At 43.4% G+C, this 24,847-nt stretch overlaps 1 protein-coding gene and 1 non-coding gene across 2 annotated transcripts in view; one reads left to right on the top strand and one right to left on the bottom strand.

Moving 5' to 3' along the window:
• PRKCB (protein kinase C beta) overlaps positions 1 to 24,847 on the top strand; it is a 1,331,636-nt gene that overhangs the window by 459,308 nt on the left and 847,481 nt on the right. Inside the window, exon 3 of the mRNA XM_069647368.1 lies at positions 6,284 to 6,366. Coding sequence (XP_069503469.1) covers positions 6,284 to 6,366 — 83 coding nt within the window. The remainder of the gene's footprint in view (positions 1 to 6,283; positions 6,367 to 24,847) is intronic.
• Positions 11,352 to 11,458, bottom strand: LOC138570474 (U6 spliceosomal RNA). Its single transcript, XR_011303522.1, has one exon. It is a non-coding gene; the product is annotated as a U6 spliceosomal RNA (small nuclear RNA).

Consider the following 24,847-nt stretch of genomic DNA (forward strand, 5'->3'; position numbering starts at 1 on the left):
TATATGTATGTAATTATGTTCCCATAGGTTTATTTTAGGAATCATGTTTTTCCCATGATTAGAGGAACACAACAGTATATATGTTGTTAGGTGTATGTGTAAAATGAAGAAAGGTGCCATCTAGTGACTTTTTAGGTGAAACATTTAAAAGTGTCAAATGTAAATGCTGGTGGGTGGATTCATCCCCCTCATCATTTCAACTACATAACCCCAGGGGCCTATCCATAGACAGGGACTGGACTGCAGCGGGGGCGGAGTGCACTGTACAAGTCCAATAAAAATTCAGAGCTAATAAGTTAACACCTCCTCATTTCAATATTTTGTATGTGTGTCTTCAAAGTTAACAAGTGGCTGCACAAGCCAGAAAGGGAGTAGCAGCCTACACATCATCTGAAAAGACCTTCCTAAAAATCATCTGGGTGAATACTGAAAGAGGGCTGCAGAATAGAAGCTTTCCAGGACAAATGCCTGAAGTCCTCTCCGTGGAACTATTAAAGATTGCTGCAGGATTAACCTTGCCTGAGCGACAGCAATTTCAAGTACTTTACAGAAGAAATCTAATGTGAAAACACAGCTGTTGCTGCCCAAGTAAATGCTCCTTCTGTCACCTGCTCTTATGGAATGCCTTGCCTGAATGCAGTTTCAAACTGTCTGTACTGACACACTGTAGTTTGACCAGCCTGCCAGCGTCTGGGGGCCCATTGGCCACTGGCCCTGTATGGCAGGTATTTTGTTCATACCACTTTGCTTGTATTTCACAAGAGGAAATACTAGACTAACCGTATTAATTATTACCTGATATTTCAAAGTGGACGTCTTTTACACTCCCATTATACTCTTTCAAAATACCTATATAAGAGTGGGATAGGGGACCAATAACATCAATGAGTGATCCTGTCTGTTTTGCATTAAATCACAGAGCATTTCAGGAATATAACAGTAATGGGAAATCTGTTTATGTGATAAACAAGTCTGATAAAAGGGTATATGTGTGAATCTCTAAATATATAACAGACGCATGGCTTGTTGCTCACATCACTGTTCACAACACTCCCCATAACATTAAAATGTTTGCAGCTAAGAATAATACATACTCATTTGGACATCTTAAGTTTTTGGGTGTGAGTATGAAATGGCTACAACATCAGCCACTCAAATGGGGTACAAAGATTCTTTTGGATCTTGTTTGTGGAGAATGTTAGATGCGGGGGGCTGTTTCTGAGTGTGAGCATGCCCATCCCCCAATACAGAAACATCTTTAGGGAATTATATCTATAGACAGGAAAGATACCCTACAAGAGATACCCAATAAACAATGCACAGAAAGGATATACAGAAAGGATTGTACCTCTTACAAACTTTAACCCTGACCAGTAATAAGCAGATGGAAGCGTTTTAAACAAAACCGGCTTCTAATGCATGGTAAAGGGTCCACAGTTCATCAACCAATACCTCCTTACTATTACGCAGCTGCTGTTCTCCAATTTTCTTGTAGTAGCCATGTTTTAAACATGAACCAAGCCCACAATAAAAAGAGTGGCACAGTCCCAGTTTGTCTCACTCACCCCTCTTTCCATACTCCATGTCACTCTTCACAACGCTTTCCCTTATGCCATACTTGTTCATCCCATTTGTGTTTTCTCATCTTCCACTTTCATTTTCCTCTTTGTCTTTCCATGTTGTTTTTTTTGTTTTCCTCATTTTCTTTGAGTCCTCTTTCTCTTTCCATGTCTTTCCTTTCCCGCTTTTCTAGGTACCCTCTTTCGGGGCCTGACTGGGGCATAAAATTGTCTTTGACGCCAATGAAAAAGTGGCCCACAGTTGCAAATGGCAATTCATACCTTTTGTGACAGACTGTTTGAATAATACCCAATGACGAGGTTTTTGATAAAATGCGATGCAAATTGTGCATTTTAAAGAATATTTATTCAGTAACACTCGTTAAAACTACTATCTGCATGGTGCAGTAACTCATCAAACAGGTCCACGTGGGCCAAAAAATGGGCCCACACTAGTATTTTGTGTTTTTGTTTCGGGCGTTGCCCTATTGCCCCTTGGCACCCTGGGCAGGGGAGCCAATCCGGCGGTTAGGAGCGCGGGCTAACACTACCAGTGAAAGCCTGTGCTCCTTGCCGCCTGATGGCTGGCTCCCCCGTCCTGTCATCTTCCCCACACCCAACTCTGCTTTTTAAATTAAAATCCCCCCCCCCCCCCAATCTCACTTACCTGTTCGCTGCGTGCAGCGGGACTCATTAATGCAGCTGCTGCTGCTCCCGTCCCTGCTCTGGCTGCCATGGAAATGGAAGAGGGGCTCCATATGGCGCCCTGCCTTCCTATTCCATGGCTGTCATGTCGGTGGAGTTTTTTTTCTCTTTTATCGGTATGCTGCGACACATCCCATACAGGGAAAGAAAATACTTTCCATTAAAAAACAAAACAAATATTAGCACCTGCCTAGCATGCTACATGGGTGCTAATGGTGATATGCCCACCAGGGCTGGGTCCATCATGTGGGTATTGGCCCGCCACCCTCTTTAAGGGACCCATGCTTCGTTCGCAACCTTAACTTTGGTGGCAGGCTGTTACCGAAAGAGTGGGTCTGCCACCTCGGGGCATATCGCCTCAATAGGCCGGTCCAAGCCTGCCCTCTTTCACTTTTCATTTCCTTTCACACCCTGCCCTTTCTCTTTCCCCCATTCTTATGGTAACGCTTCCCGTGTACCAGTGAGCTCCATTTGAAGAGTTCGGCCGGGTGGTGCATGTCAGCGGATTGTCTCGCAGCGTTTTTTCTGGAGTTTCTTTACTCGAGTGCCGAGCGGGCGCTCTCGGATTGCTCCGAAACAGGAGCCGAGGCATGAGAGATAAGTAGCTTGTTTCTCTTGCATTATGCAGTATTAAATAGCAATCTCGTAATATTTACCTGCTGTTTTAGTTCTGCCTGGTTTAGCGGGCCCGTGCCACTCGGAAACAAAATGTGCTAATTGAGGGAGAGACTACAGGCGCTAGAAATAACTAAAATAATGAATTAACCCATTTAGTGTGACTGACCAATGCTGTTATCACACCTGGGACTCCTGATGGTACTAGTCACCTAAACAACTTTTTCTCCCAAATCACCCTCTACCAGGTAACTCAAAATATATTCAGCTCATGGCCCAGCTCCTGGTTAATCTATCAGGATCAGGCACCAGGCACAGTTATAGCGCTTCTCTACGGCACTGTGAAATGTCTTCCTGAGTGTATGTAAGTGGGTGAAGCTTTGCTTGAACTCTCTGCTTCTTTGGGATCAGGAGAACGTCCAAGGAGTGATCGTTCCACTTGATGACCGGGCTGCAGTCCCCGGGCTCACCACATGTCTTATATGGCACGGGTGGCTTGATCCATAATGTCTAAGTTTGTTATTGCAAAGGAGCAAATTCGATGGCCTGGTTCACAGAAGTGTTTTATAATGGCACAATCCCATAGGAAAATGCTCTGTGAATAAAGCAACAGCGTCCGCACCTTTCCTGGGTAATACCATTTCCAGAAATTGCAGCCGTTTCGCTTCTGGAATGCGAATCAGAAACATGACCAGTTCATTTAATTATAAAAGGTGCAACCGGGCATCTGCCTGAACGTCTTGCCGAAGTTAAGTGAAATAGTAGCTATTGTTGCCATTTGCGTTATATATACACAAGCTTGTCGCACCCTTTCCCCCAGAGGAATTTGGGAATCATAGGAAAGCATGGGATTTGTTTTTGGTTTTCAATCAGTGTCAGGATGGTAATCCCTTCATGTTGAAATAATTAAATATTATGGGCCCGATTCATGGAATTTTTTACACGGTTCAAAGTGACTTTGCACTGCTGAGAAGGGACTTTGCACCGCCGACACAAACCCTGATTCATGGAACTGCGCAACGTGTATTTTTGCAGTGCAAAGTCAATGCATAGTTTTTTTTACAGTACAAAATCTCTTCGCACAGACTTTGCACTACAAAAGTACTCTTTGCACAGTTGCACGAATCAGGGTTTGTATCAGCAGTGCAAAGTCATTTGTTTGAATGTCCCTCCACCCATGTGGTTTAGGATCTTGCATGTATTGTTTTGCAGCCGATTGAGATATGCACACGATTGACCAGGTGGTCATTGCATCTTTTGCACATTAGAAATGTATTGCTCACACACCGATCATTAAGATCAATAGCACTGTTTGCACTTTATGATATGGATGTTTATTTGATATATTGTGAGTTTGTTGTGTGATTTATATGTGACACTGTGTTAACAATGTTTTGCTGCTAACCCATGAGCCAGCTAATGCGACTTTTAAATATAGAAAAAGTCTAATAAATTGTATTTTTCATTCCTTATTGAACCTTCATTCCTCCTTAGTTTGTGGGTGTGAACAACATATAGGGCAGCTCTAATGAAATGCCAGCTGACTGGGCCTGAATCTAGGAGGACTGAGCTGTGGTCTATAGTTGCGCAACCTCTGACTGGGTGGTAGAGCATGGGAAGCCAGTTCATGTCTGTCTCGGAGGATAGCTACGGGGCAACGCGCTTGTCTTGGAAGCAAGACGACGCTGAGCAACCCAGGTTTGATCCCCGGTCCACGCTTAGAAACCTCTGGGTATTAAGCGCATTATAAATAACCAAGCCTGGTGTATTATCTATATCTGCCCGACCTCTGCCCTTCTGACACTTGCGCTGCAGTGTAGAACTATTTCACCTCAGTTAGTAGTGGCTGGAGTTGTGGAGGATCAGTGATGTGATGCGTGCGGATACATTGTCACAAGGCAACAACCGGATTGGAATTCTAAGAGCATCTACAGAATAATTAATATAGAAATTAAGAGAATTGTATGTTTGGTCTGGGAGAGGCAGAGTTTAGTTGGTGTGTAAGTGGCAATTGGTTGGCAAAGGTAAACGCGTTACATGGGTGTCGAGGTGATGCACACTTAAAGATAGTATAATGAGGAATTGATGCGGCAATGTGCAATCTGATGAGATTAGCAGGATATTGGATGGCAATTTAATATCTACCTGATATGCATGGATTTGCTCCAATGGCAACTGGGATTTTACTTTAAACTCCTTTAGCAGTAGGGGGTCAAGTGGGACAGTGGAGAAATCCCACAGAAATGAAATAAATACATAGCTTACCATCTCTAAGGAGAGCCACTCCTCAATTCTAGTTCATACTTGAATTTGGGAACTTTAGACTGAATAAACGGGGGCTAAAACAAACCATGGCACCTCCTTTTGGATTAAGATCCGACTCCACCAATCCCTTAAAACATTCCCCAGATAAGATGACAGACTAATTTGCCTTATATGAACTTTATCAACCAAATATGAGTTGCAGGTGCTGAGATATGGCAGTGATCTCCAAGACAAAGATTTGCCAAATGTTCTACTGTGAATTTCGAGAAAATTCCATGGAAACAGATGGAGCAGGTGCCTTGGAGAAACTTCTTGGGAACATCAGGACACAAAATGTTCACTCAACGCTAGCCATTGGCGAGTGATGATTCACTCCTGGCGACCAAAAAAAGGTGCATTGTGTCCATGTGTAGAGCTGGCATTCAACCCAGGGGTTATAGTTTCATGCTTGGAATGTAGCTTACAATCTGAAAATGTTACAGTTGGTAAAATGCTGCAGTTGGCAATAACCGTATTATATTCAACGGCATTTAACGGAAAGAATGACCAGATAATGGTCAATAACTTATAATACAAATGAAGCATCCTGCTGGCTTTCAGTAATTTAGTGTTACAAAAAGACTTTTTTATTTATATAGATAGACATTGTGATAGACATTTTCCTGTTGATTATTTTAACTTTAAATAGTTCATTCAATTTTGTGTTAAAAAAGAAAAGAAAATGTATTTGAAAAGGAATGTGAATTGTTTTTTTAAAGGTTTTTTTCAATTAATCAAGGACAGTGACATGTGATTTGATGCTGATTGTAGTGGCCGTCAAACAGTCCCTGTGGTCTCGATTTTCCCTCCCTATTGTGAATGCTTTGATGGATACTCCCTCCCCATTGTGACTGCTTTGACGGATATTCCCACCCAATTGTGAATGCTTTGACGGATATTCCCAGCCCATTGTGAATGCTTTGATGGATATTCCCTGCCCATTGTGAATGCTTTGACGGATATTCCCAGCCCATTATGAATGCTTTGACAGATATTCCCCGGGCATTGTGAATGCTTTGAAGGATTACGTATTCACTGAAATTCTGTGATGGGTTCTCATGGGTGCATTGCATTGACACTGTGTTTTTCTCTTGTTGTAGTTTGCTGCTTTGTTGTTCACAAGCGCTGCCATGAGTTTGTCACCTTCTTGTGCCCCGGTGCGGACAAGGGTCCAGCATCTGACGTAAGTTAAAGTGACTGTTAATCTGGGGGTGGGGAGCAACATCTGTAAATGGATAAGAACACAGGTTCTGACTTTTTGGGAGTGAATTTTGCAACGCCAAGCTTCAAATATCGTTGAATATGTAGAGATCAATACAGTTTCCTTTGTCCTTGAATATTAGTTTGTGTTATGCATTACTGGTGAACCCTATCTTCTATTTGAAAAACCTTTTAAGCTTTTGACCTGAAATTTGAAAATGGGGAACACCCTGCTCCGTCCCAGGGATCGAAATTAAGATTGGGTAAGCAGGAGCTAAAAGCAGCTCCTGAGTATCAGCATTAAACAGTGACCAGGAGCTACCACAGTGGGGCAAGGAGCCAGTACATAACGTTCCACAAATCTAACTTCCACATAAGATTCAAATCTATCATTTGTGTCAATTATTTATGATCCCTTATGCTTTAAATCTTGTATATGGGTGTCCAAATGTCTATCTATTGATTGTCCCAAAAGCACAGAGTTAAAAAAAAACACAGGTGTGTTGCTCAGGAACAGTTGGCCCAGGGAGCCAAAAGTAGCTCTTGGTGCCAAACTAACCAGGCTTTTCTTGACATCAAGCAGGAGCTAAATGGCTCCTAGCTCCCCTCAATTCCAAACCCTGTGGCCCCCACACTTTGTGTATTTCCATGCATGCCCTGCCCCAAGAATAACCTTTTTAGATATAAGGTATTCTGCAATATTCCTGTCTTCTGCTGAAGTGCACTCTTCCATCTATCCCCAGCCAGGCCTTTCGAGGATTCATAATGGGGGTCCTGGTTGGTTAAAGGTAGTGCCCACTCCAGAAACACTGTGGCTTCTACAATGTTTTAGCATTTCTGCTGTAAGATGCCGCCAACTGCAGCAAATTGTGAAAAGGGCCTTCTCATATTTTTGATCAAATCATTGTATAAAAGCTTTTCATGTTTGTGTCCAACAACATATTAAGCCACTGAAGGTCTCACTTAAATGATCGAGGCACTGTTTTAGTTTGAACAATTGTCCTTGAATTTTATTTATTTTTGTGTAGATTTGTTTTTCTACTTTTGATTGTATGTGTCTTCTGAATTTCTCTTTCTTCTGAACAAGAAAAGGTAATGGAAGGAGCGCCTTCAATCATTCATTCATTGAGTCATTATTTTGGAAATTAAACCGATTCCATGAAAGATACATGACTTGCATTCTAACACCGCTCCCAATAGTCTGTTTACATTTGGTCTATACACATGTAAAATTACAAACCATTAGTCTAAGAATTTAAATCCATGTATGAAAGTAAAAATACAAATGTTACTTCACGCAGCTTCTAGGAGCCTACCTATTATGATTTGGGATTGCTCAAAATAGAAACAAACCATCAAAGCAGAGTGCTGATCCGGAAGTGCAAGATGAACCGCTGTGCTGCTTCACGTTGCCTAGTCCCCTGTTTTATAAAAAATAAAAAAATGTAAATAAATACCTTCTTCTGAAGGTGGCGTAGTTTGGGCAAAAGAAGAGGAAATTGTGTAAATCTTCAACCGGGTGTATGTCACAAGTGCTTTTACAATTGGCAACCTCCATTTCCCCCCCGCCACCCATCGGCATGTTTCTGTGGCCAAGGGCCAATTAACTGTTCTAAGTAACTGTACCAACCTGAATTTCTTTCATTTCGGAAATAAAACTGAACTGTGGACTTCGTGGACTGCGCCACTTTTCTTCACATGTTTTTGGGTTTCCTTATCAAGACTGATTTTTGCAGGTTATTCCTCTTCTGCAGTTGCGCAGATGGGATGCAGAATGATTGTGTGATCAAGGAGTTCCCACTCGCAAAGGTTTCCATGCAGGTCATCACTGCATGGCTGTTTCATTGAATCACCCTAAGGGACAGTGCCATGCGAGGACGTGTGTCCCAGGTTTTCCGGGGGCAATGGTTTCATGCCACATGTCACTGAGGATGCCCACATGGCAGCAAGATGTCTTGGGATGCTTGCCGTCCCGTGTAGAATGGATGTGTCCTTGCCACTTGGGATGGAATGCCCCATTAGGGGCGAGATCAAGACAAAATCCTCTTCCATAATGCCACTAAAAGGCTATAAAAAGACAGTATGGAAAACATCCCATAAGAATTCCCAATGGATAATTAGGGAGGACGCTTTCCTTTCCTTAACTTTTGGTTGAATTGTGTGCTGTAAGACACAAGTGACCCCACCTACCTTTGTATTTTCTGTTTGCCTTCTTGAGGCAGTTTGCCCCCATCGCTCATTCTCCTCTCCTTTTGTTCTTTAGTTCCGGTCACCACTTTTCCATCTTTCTGCCATGCCTCCCTTCCTTTCCTTTCTGTTCACAGCAACTTGCTATCTCCTTTTCTTACCATTTCCTAATCTGTCTTTACCTTTCCCCCCAATGTTGGAACTTGCTCCTCGTCTTCTGTCCTCCTCCCTCTCACCATGCCGCCTTAACCCCCTCCCCGCCTCCAATCCACAATCTCTGTCAGCCCCTCTCCCTCATCTTCTTCCCTTTACCATTTCCTCTCCCTCCTTTTTCCTCTCCCTAATGGTTTCCTTTCCTCCCTCTCCTGCTTCCTTTCAAGTCTCCTCCGTCCTGTCCGAACATTCCTCATTTTTGAAATTTTCCACCCTCCCGTTGGTTTGTCTCCCGCCCTCCACTTTTCTTTTCCTCCTTCTTCCCCTCCTTCACTCCCTATGAATGTTTGATGTGTATCTTCTTTAGCTCCTTGTACAGGGCCTAGACTCCTTGTGTGCAGCTATGCTGTTAGTCCACAGAGCTCTCTCTTCTGCTGCACTGATCACTTGTAACCTATCTTCACCTGATTGTTTCTGCACCCCCACTATTGCAAGTTTAGACTTGGGCGGCATTCTGTGGCGATACTAACCTATGCGTCGCTAGACTCGTATTATCTCATAAAAATAAAAGAGTAAAAACTGCATCAAATCCTCCAAGATGTGGCTACTGATATTCTGAGAATCTCAAACTAGTTACCTTGCACACTTTGATGCCCAAGATGGCATTACTGAATAATTTGATTCTTTGCAGTTGCCTATCACTACCTTTAAGGACTTCTCCTATGACCGGCGGCTTGCCGTGAATAGGCAAAAGTAATGGTGGCCAAGGCAAGAAGCCCCATACTCAGCATCAAGTATGCTCAAAATGAAGATTGGAGGTCGTTCACTTTTATGATGATCAACAAATATGTCTAGCAGAACGCTATTGTGGTGAACAGATATGGCCACAATTCGAACCTCAAAGACCAAGCAAATGGTGTGTGGCTCTCGTATGCCTGGTTTGGGTAGTCCAGCTGTCTACAGACCAGGCCAAATCATGCTGTGAGACGGGGCGATGTAACTCGGTTTATAAGGGATTTGTCTTGGAAGATTAGATTTCAGCCGACTATTAGTGGCTGGACATTGCGTTAATTAATGACAGTTTGTTCCAACGGCCCCTATTTATTGGGCTTGACAGTCTGATCCTGAAAAAGCAGGATTGATCAGAGGGCTGCTTGAGGGACGATCATCCAGTAGTCTTCGCTGTAAAATTCCACGGTTCACACGCATCAAGGGAATATTAAATAGTTTGGATCTCTGGTTCTCAAATCGGGACATGATGATGAGAGACACAACTCTTACGCTGAAAATGTTCCATTCCAAAGGAGCACAGTAAGAATGACACCTTAATTTATCAGGGAGATCTTCACTTCAGGTACATTTTCATTAAATGCACTGTACCAAATTATAGTTGCTGGAGGAATAGAGGGAATGAGTATCACAAGGTTTCCTCGAGGCCCATTTCCTTTGAAAGCCTATGTAGGTACATGGTACAATTGGTCTTTAAACAATTGATCTGCAATGGTGGCTAACCTGCAATTAGGACCACGAGCATTTCTGTGTGTCTTCTGTGTGGCTTCCCACTTTTAAAGGTAACTCTTTGTAAAGTGCACCAATGCGTATTTTAGTCATGTAAACTTGCAAGGTTCCCTGTGAAAGCTTGCTGGTTGCAAGGAAGGAAACTCAAGTGCTTCCATATTCTCCTCCATTAATGAAATGCACACACATTATTTTATTTTTGTGTCAGAAAGGTTGCCCACACAGCAATGGACACCAATGTACAGAAAGTATCAAATAATTAGGCGAGAGGAATTTTGTACTTTAGCTTCAAGGCATCATTTGGATCTAAAACATTCTCAGTATTTTGTTAGCTGGCGAATCCATTTTTCACCAAATTCTTCTTTTGTGTATATTTTGGTCGTGTTGCAATTTCTGCAGAGAACCACTCATAATGTTCTTGATCTGCATTTTAATGGTTTTCATGATTGTTTTGTGTACTTCTTTTGCAGAAAAAAAACAATTCAGAATTGAATATCTTCTGATTTGTAAAACTGCTCGCATTTGTGATTTACTGCAACATTATGATGAATTACTGTGCTCTGTTCGGAAATGAGTTTTTCTCAGAGCTTGAAAGCTCAATAGATCTACGGGGGCATAATTGCTGGGCGAGAAATATTGCGTTGAGATAATTTACTGTATACCGGGTATCCAAAGATGTGGAGGGTCATGCTTGCCAAGGCACCTAGGCCATATTCACATGAGTCTAGCGCAACTTGGTTGTAAACCACGAAAGCTTCAGAATAACTGTCGACTTTGTAACATCATGAGGGTGTTCAACCGAGCAAATTGCAATGGTGTTGCGCCAGAGCGTGCTATCACCTAATCCGTGAACCCTGTAGGATGTTGATATTGTTCTCTTTAATGGCTGCTGCCCTGTGGTACTTGTATGGTGTCTTATCATTGGTTTACGTTGTTACCAATATACTGACAACTAAGGGTTGATGCATGTTGGTACTTCTGTACTTAGAATTGGTTGGTGCACATTGGTGCTCACGCTTTTGTTCGATTACTGCAAAACTGTATACGGATTGGTGCACATTGCATTTTGTGCTGTGTTTGTTCTGGTGCACACAGGTAGTCTCTTTTTTTTAATATATGGAACGCTTCACGAATTTGCATGTCATCCTTGCGCAGGGGCCAGGCTAATCTTCTCTGTATCGTTCCAATTTTAGTACATGTGCTGCCGAAGCGAGCACAGGTAGTCTCTTTTTGTCAAAGGGCTGTCACTGACGCACTGTGTAATGATTGCTACATGCCCTGTGTAAGGACTGACCAAAAGACTGGTACTCACATGTTGTCTAATGGCCGTGGTTACTGGGGCTCTGTAACGACTGGAACACGAGCACTCGTCCTGTTTAAGGACCGGCACATAATGTGCACACAATGGGGATGATGCAGTGTCTAAATGCGGCTGCACACTGGTGGTGGCATGCTCTATCCAAATTTTATTTTGCTATCTGATGATGACCAGTGTTTTGTGCAATTAAGGACTTCCGCGCAACGGTACTGTTCAGAGTACATTTGTCGTCCTGCTCTGTTTACCGACTTGTTCACATGTGTGGTCTTGTGATACAAGTTTGCACTGCAACGGTTTACGGTCTGTTGGACATTAATGGTTGTGCTGAATAAGTGTTTTTACCATTGCACTCCCCTCCTATGCGAGGGCTCGTGCACATTGTCACTTGTCCCGGTCTGTAGCTGGTACACTATGCTACACACTTGTTGTCTTGAGGCTGGGCACAGACTGTTCAATTTTCTGTTCTCGGGTTGGCGTACATTGGCATGCTTGCCCATTGGTACTTGCATGCTATGTGAGGACTTCAGTACGTTGGAAATTGCAATGTTTGAGAAGTTGTGCACTTGTAGCTTCCCATTCCAAGGAGTGGTTCACACTGTTACTCACAGGGTGTCTAAGGACTTCTCCTTGTAGATACTCATACTATGTTAGGGTTGTGGATCATTGTTACCTTTCTGTGTAAGAGCTTCAGAACATCGGTAATTCTACTGCGGGACGGCTTGAACACATTGGTACTTACACTGTCTAAAGATGATAGCTGATCTCATCAACCTGCCATATTGTACAATTTAGCCAGACTTTCAGGAAAACCAAAAGTATGAATGAGGAACATACAGCAATTACATATAGAATATTTTGCTGTTCCTTATTTGCATTTTGTACTACTCAATGCATTGATTTTCTCAGCCTGGATACATAGGTAACCTGTAGGTAACCTGTATTGAGTACATCTATTGTTTCCTACCCAAACACAAAAGAGGTCCTTACCGAGGTGAGTTTTCGCTCAGTAATATTTCAATTAATTCACCAAATCATCCATTTCTTTATAAAGGTTCAGGAAAATGAGTTTAAAACACTCAACCTGTTCGTGTTACTAACCAAAATGTGAACAATTCTAATACATCATTATACCCATGCGCTTCATGCAATTGATATTTTTGTTGTGGAACAAGATTTTATTTTAATTCTTTATTTTCATTTATTATTTGTATTCTCACAAATAGATTTTACAACATATATATATATATATGTGAATGAAAGGTGGGAAGAAATTGATTAAACACAGTGATATACATATTAAATGGTTCAGAAGGTAAAAGATAAACAAATGACAGCAATAAAAGGGCAACGGCACAGGAACTAAAATTAGCTTTAAAAATAGAAAGTCGATTACTAACAGCTGGTTTAACACATACAATGCTTACTGCTTACAACCATTTTTTAATTTTAAATCATAAACCTTTGAAGTACACCATTAGATGCAGACAATATCATTACAGTTGCTACTGATAGAACGCTGTAACAATCTACTAAGTAATGGCCTCCGGAAATACCAAAGAGTTATAGGTGTTAGTCCTTTCTTTATATTTACTGATGGTATAGTTTCATAGCATACTTCAACACCGCACTGTATTTGCATAAATGGCAGCTACACTAGGCAATGGGTACCAGGCTGTTGGACCCTTCTTGCGTGTATGTAGGTGGTAAGTAACACATATATTGGACACAATGACAGCCTATATGTCAATATCATTAAATAAACTCTTCTTTATAAGTAATTGAAGTGATCGTGCATATATTATAATATTTGCCCAATTTAATTATATAGGAGAACTTGACTTATTACTTTGGTAAACCAAACCATAAAGAAGAAAAAAAGGAAAGATACGGTGCATGGAACTGTTATAATGTGAGGAGATGTGAAACTGGTAGCAAACAAGGAGAGCACAGCATAAATAATTGGACTCAGGGAATGGTAACTACAGTGCAGTATCAAAACAGAAGTTAATTGTCGAACTTGTATTAATTACAGATAATCAGGTGGGAAACGGCTTGACTAGTGATATAAACACATTGGGACTGATATAGAGAACATCATTGGAATACCTCATACAAGATATATACAATTATAAGCATACACATATTTGCCATTATGAAAATATAAACAAACTACACAAGATTATTCAATACATGATAGCTTAAATACAAATAGGAGAAATGAAGGTACTACAGTGTTAGATAGCTTCATCCATGTAATATACTGTGTTAAGGGTATGGACTGACAGCAATAATCAATGATCTTCACAGCAGATAATTTGAAATTTATGGACACAAATATGCAATCTATGTGAAATGTAACAATATAATAAATATGCAATATAACTTTGTACGTGTTTGATGTAACACAAATATACATTTTTCTTATTTTAGTTGCATTCACTTTTCCTATGATAATTTTATTTGTCAATTGTTGTACTGTTTAAACATACACATTATTAAACTCAATCAATATAAAAGTATGAAGCCCTGAAGAAGCTCATAACAGTGTACAGTGGTGTGTGTTTGTGTGTGTGTGTGTGTGTGTGTGTGTATATATATATATATATATATATACATATATATATTTGTGAAGGCATCTTGGAGTAAGACTGCCAACAGATCCAAAGTTCAAAGTAAACACGTTTTTTTAACTTAAATGCCAGGATGGAAAATTGCCTCTCATGCCCTATGCTATGGTGACATTTCCCTATCAAACGAAAATTAAGGAAAGTCAAAGTCTCTAAGTTCAACTTAGGAATCTGTCTGTGTCCAAAACCTATACTGTCCCTCAATCTCATACAACGTGTCGGGATGTCAACAATCGAAAAATAGTGTTCAGCATGAAGTTTGGAGCTTTGTCCAGCTTGCAGCTTTCTTTCAGCTCCCTTCCCCAAGTATAAAACAGTTATAACCACAAGTATCAGGATTGCCTTAAGTTCCAAAATAATACAGGAGCATCCAGAATTTGGGGTTCCCTTCCACAAGTTCTAAAACACAGTTAAAAAAACACCAAAATATCCTGAGGCTCCTTCCTCAAGTCAATAGATAGTTCAAAACCTCAGAGTTCCCTTCCCTGAGAGGTACTTTCAATGATGTATTGTTTTATGATGTTTCCAAATGTGCTACGCCACACTTGCACCTTCTGCATTTCTGCATATGGCGGGTTTTAGCACAAAATAATTGTTTTGGTGGAAAATGGCAGTTTGTTTTAATTCACTTTTTAAAGTTCGCCGCCAAAGTTCAATTTACTTTGAATTATAATACATAGTAGATTTTCAGGTTTTGTTAAAGTTCTATTCATCGTAGAATTCAATATGCATAGGGGTCTTTGATTTAACACTTAATTGATCTGGAGTTTGAATGAAGATGAACATTGCTTGCAATTTAAGTCTCATTACCTTTTGGACTTGTCAGGCAGTGTATTTATTTAATACTTCATTACTTTATAATCTTCATAAGTAATCTTATTTCAGTGCAGTATTAAAAATGTGAAAATATATTTGTTAAGCTTTATTTTTGGTTTGCCATACAATGATGTTTAAAGGTTTTCGTGTAAATCACTTTGTTGTTATTTTCAATTCACTTCACTGTAATATGCCTTTGTAGTTTGCCTTTAAATCTTCCCAGTACTCTGAGACTTTCGCAACATGCTCAGGAAAGATAGCTCAGGTGCAACGCATTTGTCTTCGAAGCAAGACAACGCAGTGCAACACAGGTTTGAAACTTGATCCCGCGCTTAGAAACCACTCGTTCTTATTAAGCATGTTATAAAAGAATAATTATAGGTATGCTTTCATGTACATGCGACTACTCAGTAACAAAGTATCCTCCCTCGTTCAAGGATTAACAAGTCTTGTTAGTTGCTGGTTTTCAAGGATTCTTATGAGAGACCTTTGACAACGTGTCTTACTTAACGCAGCCACTCCGATACAAAATAGCCTTGCGCGTAAGAACAATCACTCACATACCAGGTTTCTGTTCACTTAGAAACTCACTGGTTGCTTCGATGCAAGTTCCTGCAGCGCAGATCTCCTGCCCTTCTGATCGTTACTGTTTGTTGCTTCCATGCTCCTCCTCCTGCCCCTTCGGCACTCCTGGCTTGGCTTCTGGCCCCAGAAGAATGAACACTGCAAGCAATAGAAAACAGGGGCAGCCTTCTGTGCTCTAGCACCTTGAAGCATCTCTTGTGCTAGATGGAATTGCCAATAAAGATCTCAGACCAATTAACAGGACAGACTCAAAGAATATGGCAAAGTACTACTTTATTCTCAATTTAATAAAGCAGGGCAACCTGGCAGACATCACACTCACAAACAAACTTGATTGCACAGCGGTCTTATACCCCGATATGCGTCATCTATGATGTCATCCTACATGGCAAACTGTAAAACCTTTTGACAGGAGGGATTGGTTAGCGGAATCTATCTACTTATAGAATACATATTGGTTAGTATTTCATTGGCTGCCCCTAATCTGTAGGACACACCTTGAACTACCTCTAAATACGTATAATACTGACTATAGAGGACAAAATGGCAGCAGATTGGTCTATGCAACATTGTATAGCAGGTTGCCCCATCGACCCACTGATTGGTTGGCATTCCCACCCAGCCTTGGACATACGGCTCGGCTAGTAGCAGGTGAGCAAAATGAAACCCAGGTGCTTGGGTCAAGTCAGATTACTCCCCACATTCCCAATTAGTCCATCTCTTATCAGTCCAATCATAAGCCAACATTTTCTGTCTGTAGTTGACCTTGTAGTCTTCTCTCTGTTCTGGGAAATTCAAGGGAGTATGATCACATCACTATCTTTATTCACAGCGTAATGAAAAGCCATTGTTTTCGACTTCTGCATCACATGTGAAGAGATCGCAAATTTGGCAATTTGGACTCCTGTTTACTGCTATTTGATTCAATTATGCTCATTGTTATTGCTTCTTCTTCTGGCCTCTAGAGGCTTGCTCACTCCATCTTGTAGCAGCCTTATCCATTGTTATTTGTCCAATACTTGGCTCTTGTAAATGTTTTCTTCTTCTTTAATCTAAGAGAAATATGTCTCACGTTCATGGCTTTTCCGTCTGCCGCCCATTGTGCTTGCCATCCTTGAACCCAGGCCAACCTAAACTCCTCCTTGTTCTGCACACAAAGCTGTTTTCCATTGACTGCTGACTCTGCAACCCTGGTCTGTTTCTGAGGTAGCTGGAATTAATCTGTACACGTCCATTTTCCTATCATGGGCGTCCTTGCCACATATTAGATATAGTTTCCTCTATAGCAAGCATCTATATTTTTCATCTGCCTTGTGTTACTGCATATTTAAACTTATTGGTTAGCAAGTTACTTTATCTCCTTTTGCATACATTATTACTTTATCATTTCGAACATGCTTCTCTTGTCACTTCACTTACATCATTATTCTTAAGTATTTTCATATTGTTTCCATATGTTATCATATATCTTCTTCATGACATCACTCTGCCCTCGTCAGATGTCCAATAGTGTGTGCAGACATCCTGAGTGCATATCGTCTCTCGTACACTTGATCCAATTTAGGGACAACACAGGGGGTCCCACGCACACCTCTTCTGCTGCTGTTCCAGTATGATGGCGGTGAGGAGGCAGGAGTTAGGGTAAATGCATCTAATTGCTCCTCTACACTTCTCACACAGCTCCCCTGTCAAGGTTCCATTGGTTCCACAGAGCCCCACCTCCCTGACCGCTCTTGCTGAAAATTGTCATAATGTAGGTACAAAGAATAGTGATATAACTATGGTGACTGAGGTATAGCTAGCTTGTGACCATGGGCAGTGGCCAGATTGTCTGAGTCATGGTCTGTGGCCATGGGCAGTGGGCAGATTGTCTGAGTCATGGTCAAATGCTGTGACTCGGATAATCTGGCCATGACCACGACGGATTGGCAATGGGGTTAAAGTGGGAATGGACACCAGGGACTGGCTATGTGGTGAAGTTTTTCAAAATCGGGATAGGTTTGAATGGGAAAATTAATTCTGCCCGCGGCTAAAATTCTGTCCGTGGCTACAGCCTGTGGGATGTTTTTACCCATGCATCCAAGCCCTACCATAAAACTGTGCAGTACTGGCATGGAAAACATCATGATGGCCAGAACTCCCCAGAGAGTGCACAGGGAAAACATGAAGAATAGGCTGCCACCCATTTTTGCCTATGTTGTGAGCACAGGAGGGCACTGCCTAAAACCACCATTGGGCTACACACACAGTAGCCTGAAACCATTGGGAATGGCCATGCTAATTGCCAAAAAAGCAACTCAGAACTGTGGGGAATTCATTTTCTTAATCCCAAAAATGGTTGCAATAGCGGTACTCACCACTATCAGAAAGCCGGCGTTTTAAAACCACCAAACGTTTGTGTAAAACTGAACAGAGGAACCCAAACCAGACCAAGGAAAGACTTGCTAAGAGGTGGATGTAATGTAAAACTATATTCTGAAATGACTTGAAGGAAGTAATTATTTAATGTATAGGTAAAAATTGTAAGTTTGATTTAAACTGGGAACTAAAGTGACATTTAGCTGAATTCTGCCTGACAACTACCTACCCCCGACAGGAGAAACCTGCTCAGCCACTCTTCCCAGGCCTAGCCGCATCCTGTTTCCCCACCAAAAGGAGTTGACACCTCTCTGATTAGATTAGGGGAGGCGCACCGGCAGGAGGTTGCAGAAAAACTTGTCCTGGACTCAGGCAGATGTTATATTGGGGGGGCCGTAAAGTGGCTTCCTCTTGGGAGAAGTGGGAGGAGAAGTGCCTCTGGGAGCCACCCGAGCTGGAGGCGGGGGCAGACGGAAGCTTTCCCCATGTGCTTTGGAACCTAAACCACACCCATCTGGGCCAGAGCATAATTTTAAAAAAGATGGATAATTCATAGTACGGACTTGTCAGAATTATATAAGTAATATCATTATTCTTGTGATTTTTCTGTGCACGTATTAAGAGGTGTTAGGACCCTGTGGTGTATGCTGGGGGGTTGCTAGCGGAAAATAGGGTCTTACTCCAAATGTCTGCATGTTAAAAATCTGACACTTCATCAATTAATGTCCATACTCCTTGCGCACATGTGTGTATGTTTGGTAAATGTCCGATATTGGTAGACCAGTCAAAAAGCACAAAATGTTGTCATTTTTGAATGCAAGCCCCCAGGAAGATCAGAGGCGGACAAGAATGGACCATAAGGAATATATAATATGTACATGTAATTTCAACAAATTGTGTATCTGGGAAATATGTATTTAAATCAAATATAGATTTGTGGGCAAATTGACCAGGGGAGGATCCTCTGACCCATAAACAGACCTCATCATGATGACAATCCATTTCCTTCCCCCAATCATGGGAGAGGGGAGAATTGGGCCAATGACAAGTAGAGAGGGGCAGGCTCAGTTATGCCACGCACACACCCACTTCCAAAACACATAAAAAGAGACTGCTGGGACAGGTAGAGACATTCAATTCCATTTTCTGCGGGACACTCTACCGGGAGACTCCAGACTTCACATCCATCAATCTCCAAAGACCAGAACTTTACTTCAGAACTTAAAGCAAGGGCCTAAACCCACAAACTGAGAACTCTTCTCAGCAGGCCTCAGCATCCTTAAAATCATCTGAAAACTATTCCACAGCCAGGCGAGTTGTTTGAATACTTTGCCAAGAACTTGTGCCGGAACCGCAGACCAGACCCAGACCGCTGTGAGCAGAACCAGAGATCCGGATCGCTGTGAGCAGAACTTGTGCCTGATTGACCTGCCGAGCAGAGAGAACCGCCGCTGGACGTGTTGACCAGATCCGTGACGAGGCCTAGTTCAAATTTATATTGTGAGTACCTAGCAGAACTGTGCAGAACCAATCTCTTAGGTTAAAATAGCTTGAATTAGATTATTTTAACTAAGTAGAACTGCCTCCTAGAAATCGTGTCATCTGTCCTTTTTAAAGCTGCACAACTGTCACCTGTCAATTCTGCAGCTGCAAGCTGTCACCTGTCATTTTGAGTTTTACTTTAAATCCGAAAATCTGCCTTTATTAAATGGTCCATATCTCTGGAACCATTTGGGCTAAAAAGCTGTTTTTCTAGGCTTTCCAACGAACCTAGAACCGACTTCCTACTCCCTATACTTTTTCCGCAATCGCGATTTATGCACTCGCGAAATTTACCGCGATTTGCGATTTTGGCTCAACTTCAATGTCAAAATAGCAGCTCCATTCCTTCCTTAGTTAAAATCCGTTTGCAACCTGGTAATAACTCATAGAGCATTGCTAAAGTGAGCCTGAACTAATACCAACAAGCATCTCTCACTCAGCCTGAATCTCTAGAGGGAATTAAAATCAGTTAGCACATGTTCCCATCCGTTGCCATCACATTTAAAAGCATTTTGGGCCTGTGTTTCAAACTTCTACCTGTTTCCTCTAAGCTTGCTGGGGGGGAACTGAATTTCGTATTGTATTTGATTGCATTCCTGAGAACTGTGTGCTCCTCTTTCCATCTCCTTCCATTTCTTACATTGCATAGGGGGGGGGTGAATTGCCAGAGAAAAAGTGATTACATTGTTGTTGGTTGAAATCATATAAGCTTATTTTCTGTACTGCATTTATTCCACCTTGCAATTTCTTGAAACCATAAAGCATTTCAGCTACCTCATCCTCTATACTACTTCTAAGTAACCCATATCCGTTTACCAGTAGAACGTTATCCATTGTTCACTGTCATATTTTAAGTGTGATATCCAATATTAATTTATTATAAAAGTGTGATAGGTATATATTGTTATATTTCTCAAATAAACCTTTTAAATTTGCAAAACAGACCTACTTCTTGGCTCAGTGGGGTCAGGGGGATTCTAAGAGAGGGGTGTTATATAAGGGTTGTCCACATGAACTGGACCTAAAAATATATCAATAAGGGTTTCCCTCAGCATCCCAGACTAGGCATTGACTTAGCTGTAGTGTTGAAGTGAAGCCGCTTAACAAAGTGGGGGCTCGTCCGGGATTCTGGGTTAGATATATCACTTGTGCAGATTAATACAGTGTGCTAACTGACAGGAGACATACATCCGGTCGGATCACCACGCTGTGTTATGCTGTAAAGCACTCCTCAAACAAACTCTCTAAGGAAACGGTCTGTTTTGCAAAAATAAAATACAAACTTCTGTAAGTCGGGAAGGAACTCAAATTCCAGAATGACGACAATGGTAGACATCAAAATGGCCAGAGAGCACTTCTTACATAAACTATTTGTGAGAGGTGAGTGGACTCATCAGGACCAAACGGTCTGGTTGCAGGCAATCGCTCAACAGGTCACTGAAACAGGGTCAGATAAATGGAGAGATCAGGGTCCCCTACATGTGGCCCTTAGTGAACTATATATGGCCCCTAAAGCCAAAGATGAACATAATAAGATTGCCAGGATAGCAGCATATTTGTACCTATGTATGGGAGTGATGCAGGACAAATGTGCTGAAGGCCAAGATCTGGCAAATAGGCAACAGATGGCGTTAGAGAAGGCCCAATCTGATCTGGACTCTTCTGAGCAGAGGCTGCTCAGGAGCCAGGAGTCAGAGAAGGACAGCAGACAGTACATCACTAAAATAAAGGAGGATATGGATGTGCTGCAACAGGAAAAGGCTGACCAGGATACCAGATTTCTGGCATTGCAGAAGGAGTACCAAGAAGGTTTGGACTCCCTACTGCAGAGCCAGAAAAAGCTGGAGCAACAGTTAGACTTCAATAGGGCATGTGCTGAGCAGGTAGTCACCCTGCAAAGCCACCTAGATAGGGAGAAGGCAGAGAGCAATAAACTGATTTCGAAAGACCTGGATACCCAGGCAGAGTTTGACCAGGAACGCCAGAAAGCTGGTGCCTTCCAAAGGCAAAGGGACGACCTGGCGGCACAGATGCAGGCTCTTAGTCAGGTAAGGGATACCTTAGGCCAGGAAGTCTGCCACTTAAAAGGGAAAATGGAAGAAAATCACCTGGCCCTCCAAGGACTGGGTGACCTCCAAAAAGAACACCAGAACTTGTTAGAGCACACCAGGAGGGTGGAGGAGGCTCTGGCAAGAAAGGAGCAGGCCAGTAGGGATGGGACTCAGGAGGTAACCCTCCTGCAGTAGAGACTGGCCCAGTACTCCAGGACCAATAAGGAGGCACAGAGAGAGAATGACGCTCTCTGCCAGCATAATGATAGGCTCCAGCAACAGGTAGCGATGCAGGAGAGACTGATAGAGTCTAGTAAGGCCTTAACTGAGGAACTGAAAGCGCAGGGTCTTGCATTGCAACAGGGAACAGGGGCAGATAGAGATGAGGTAGCTGGGAAAGAGAAACTCCTGAGCATAACCTCAGGAGCCCTAGTACCAGAGGCCTTCATCTGCACTCTGCCACCCCCATGTCCCCTCGCGCACATGAGCCCAGGGCCACGGGGATGGCAGATTACTATCCAGCTAGAAGTATGGGGCTCATAGGCCAGTATCTCCCAGGAATGGATGGGCGGGCATCTGGGTATGGGCACCCAAGCACAGTGCAATTTAGTGGGGAACCCCAGGAGAGTAGGCCCATTAAGGGCATCCTGAAAACCTCTGCCCAGTTAGGTCAGTGGGGGGGTACCCATCAAATCCTGGCAGCAAGGAGGGATCTGAAGACTCCTCTGAGCATTACAGGACACAGGAGACCAGGTCCCTACATTCTGCCAGCCATTCCCAGACTCGCAGAATCCGGGAAAACCTGGAAGATCAGACGGGCACCTCTGGGAGCAGTGCTTTTGAGTCAGAGGATGAATGGACATGGTTACCCGAACCAAAAAGGCCAATAAGGCAAAAAGGGCCTTGCTTAAGGACCCATTGAAACAAATAAAGGCAATAAGGAGTGTCATCACGCCTTATCATAAGAACGCCAAGTATTCTGTTTGGGAACGCTTGGAGCTCGATGAGCAAATGATGGAGACTTTCCATTTGAAGGACAGCAGTAGCTGCATCCAGTATGTCAAATGGACCTTCTCACCAGAATACTCCAGTTTCTTTGCAGGGCTAGAGGATCAAAACCATTCAAGGTGGTCCACATACAGGGCAGCCATCTTGAAACATTTTTCTGTGCACAGAAATCCTCAAGAGGCTCACAAGGCAGCCTACAATTTGCAATGTGGGGAGGATCAGGCCCCACAAGAGTTTGTGCAAGAATTAAAGCGTGCTTTTGCGCAGACCACCAGAAGGGTGCGCACGGATAGCGGAGAATTTATCAATACGTTTTTCCATGCCTTACCCAAATACATAATGACCCAGCTTGTGAGAGATTTTCATGAGAAAAGATCTTTAGATTGGGTCATTGAACAGGCTACCCGGATGTATGAGGTGCAGAAGCCCATCGAAAATAAAAATAATGCGCAGAAAAACCCCAAAACCAACAGCACCCCTGCTGCTGCTAAGGTGGCAGAGGTAAAGGTTGCCCCCGTTTTAGATTTGGAGATGGGGGGGCCTAAAAACCTACCTGCACCAAATAACTCTAACACCAGGAGGCCCTCGGGCCATTCACAGACAGGGAGTCGAGGAGGTAGTCCCACAAATAGGGTCCCTCGCTCCCCTGATTATGTAAGTCCCTGCTACAAGGGAAACCGACCCATCCTGGGTTATGTGTGGACTCCCCCAGCCCAAGGGGGGGGTCCAGCCAAGCACCTGACCCAGGAAACTTCCCTCCTAACTTCCCGCAGGAGGGCAGAAATCCCCCAAACACTGGGCAGAACTTTTCTCCCAGGTATCCACCCAATTTCCAACCCCAAAACCATCCATCCTTCTTTCCCCAATTCCCTGAGCCCAGACCGCCTAATCCGGGAGAGGGGAGGCCAAGGGTGGAGGGGTACCCAAATCTTCCTAATCCGGGGTATTACCAGAGAAGGGATAGCTACCCTTCCCGGGATCTGCCCATGGGAGAAAATAGAGCCCCGTATCAGCCTGAGCGGGTTTCACAACTTGAGCGCCAGGTCCAAAATATGGCACGAGATCTGGGTCACATACTGAGGGCTCAACAGAACCCTCAAATGAGCATGGCACCGCAGAATGCCCCAAACTCTGGACCTGGTGCTCCAGAACAATGACGGGGGCAGCACCGCGATAACCCACCGGTTCCCACGGAGGAGGCACAAGGGGAAGGGGGGTGTAAAGTCTTGGAGGAAGCTTCCTTCCCATCTTGTAAACAGCCCCTGGAAAACCAGGAACCAGAAACAAAATCTCCTGCCCCTGAAAGCCTGCCTCCCAAGGAGCAGAGGGGGGGTAGGAGAAACAAAGGACCCAAACAGACCCACTTTGTGGAGGAGGTACAGATTTTCCAATTTGAGGGAGAGGGACCCTCAGAGGATCCTGGGAAAAGGATCTTCTCCTTTAGAGATGGGGGAACTCCTCCCAAAGAAAAATGGGTCCCAAGGGATGCCAATTCAGACTGGGGAGATGTGGAGACCGAGCTACCGCCGCCCATCATCTCATCCCAGAACCGACAATACCAAAATCCCATGGGTCAAACCCATCCTGATGACTGCCTCCAAAAAGGGGGGGGCGGCCCAGAACCTGAAACCATTTCCAGTTGCCAACTTTTTCTTTCAGATTCCCCAGGCTCTCCACAGAATTCTGCCCAAATTTCTTCTCTCGCCATGTCCAAAACCAGAAAGTTAGCCCACCAGTTGTCCAAAAATGTGCATTATCTGTGCCCCCTTGAGGAGAAGTAGGGAAGATATTATGCCCCGGTACAAGTACAGGGGCAGGGTACAATTTTGGCACTGGTGGACACTGGATCCCAAGCTACCCTTCTGTCCAAAAGGGCCTTTGAGGAACTAAATGCAGGAAGGGGGGAGAATTACCGTATTCCTCTCACCTCTCTTCCTGGACAACTGCAGAACTTTGACGGGAAGGAAATTCCTGTCGAGGGGACTGCAGATTTGGACATTAAAATTGGGCGACACGCGAGGCCACCAGGGGGCGCGCAGGCAATGGCTGCCTGAGTGCACAGCTCCCGCCTAAGCCCGGGAATCTGAGGGGATTGAGCCCCCCCCCGAGATCCCCCTGCAAGTTCAACCCGAGAGATCGACTCGGCGTCCCCCCGGGCCCCCAACGAGCGAAAGAGCGGAGCTCGAGCTCCCCGGGGATCTGGAGTTCGTAACCCGCGGCGCCTGGGCGGGTGACGCAGCAGGACCAGAACGGCCTCGGTGCCGCGAGTGAGGCGATCCCTCCCCGGGCACACACGGCATC

The sequence above is a fragment of the Ambystoma mexicanum genome, chromosome 2q (genome assembly GCF_040938575.1).
Source record: "Ambystoma mexicanum isolate Mex_15411 chromosome 2q, UKY_AmexF1_1, whole genome shotgun sequence".
NCBI classification, from domain to species: domain Eukaryota; kingdom Metazoa; phylum Chordata; class Amphibia; order Caudata; family Ambystomatidae; genus Ambystoma; species Ambystoma mexicanum.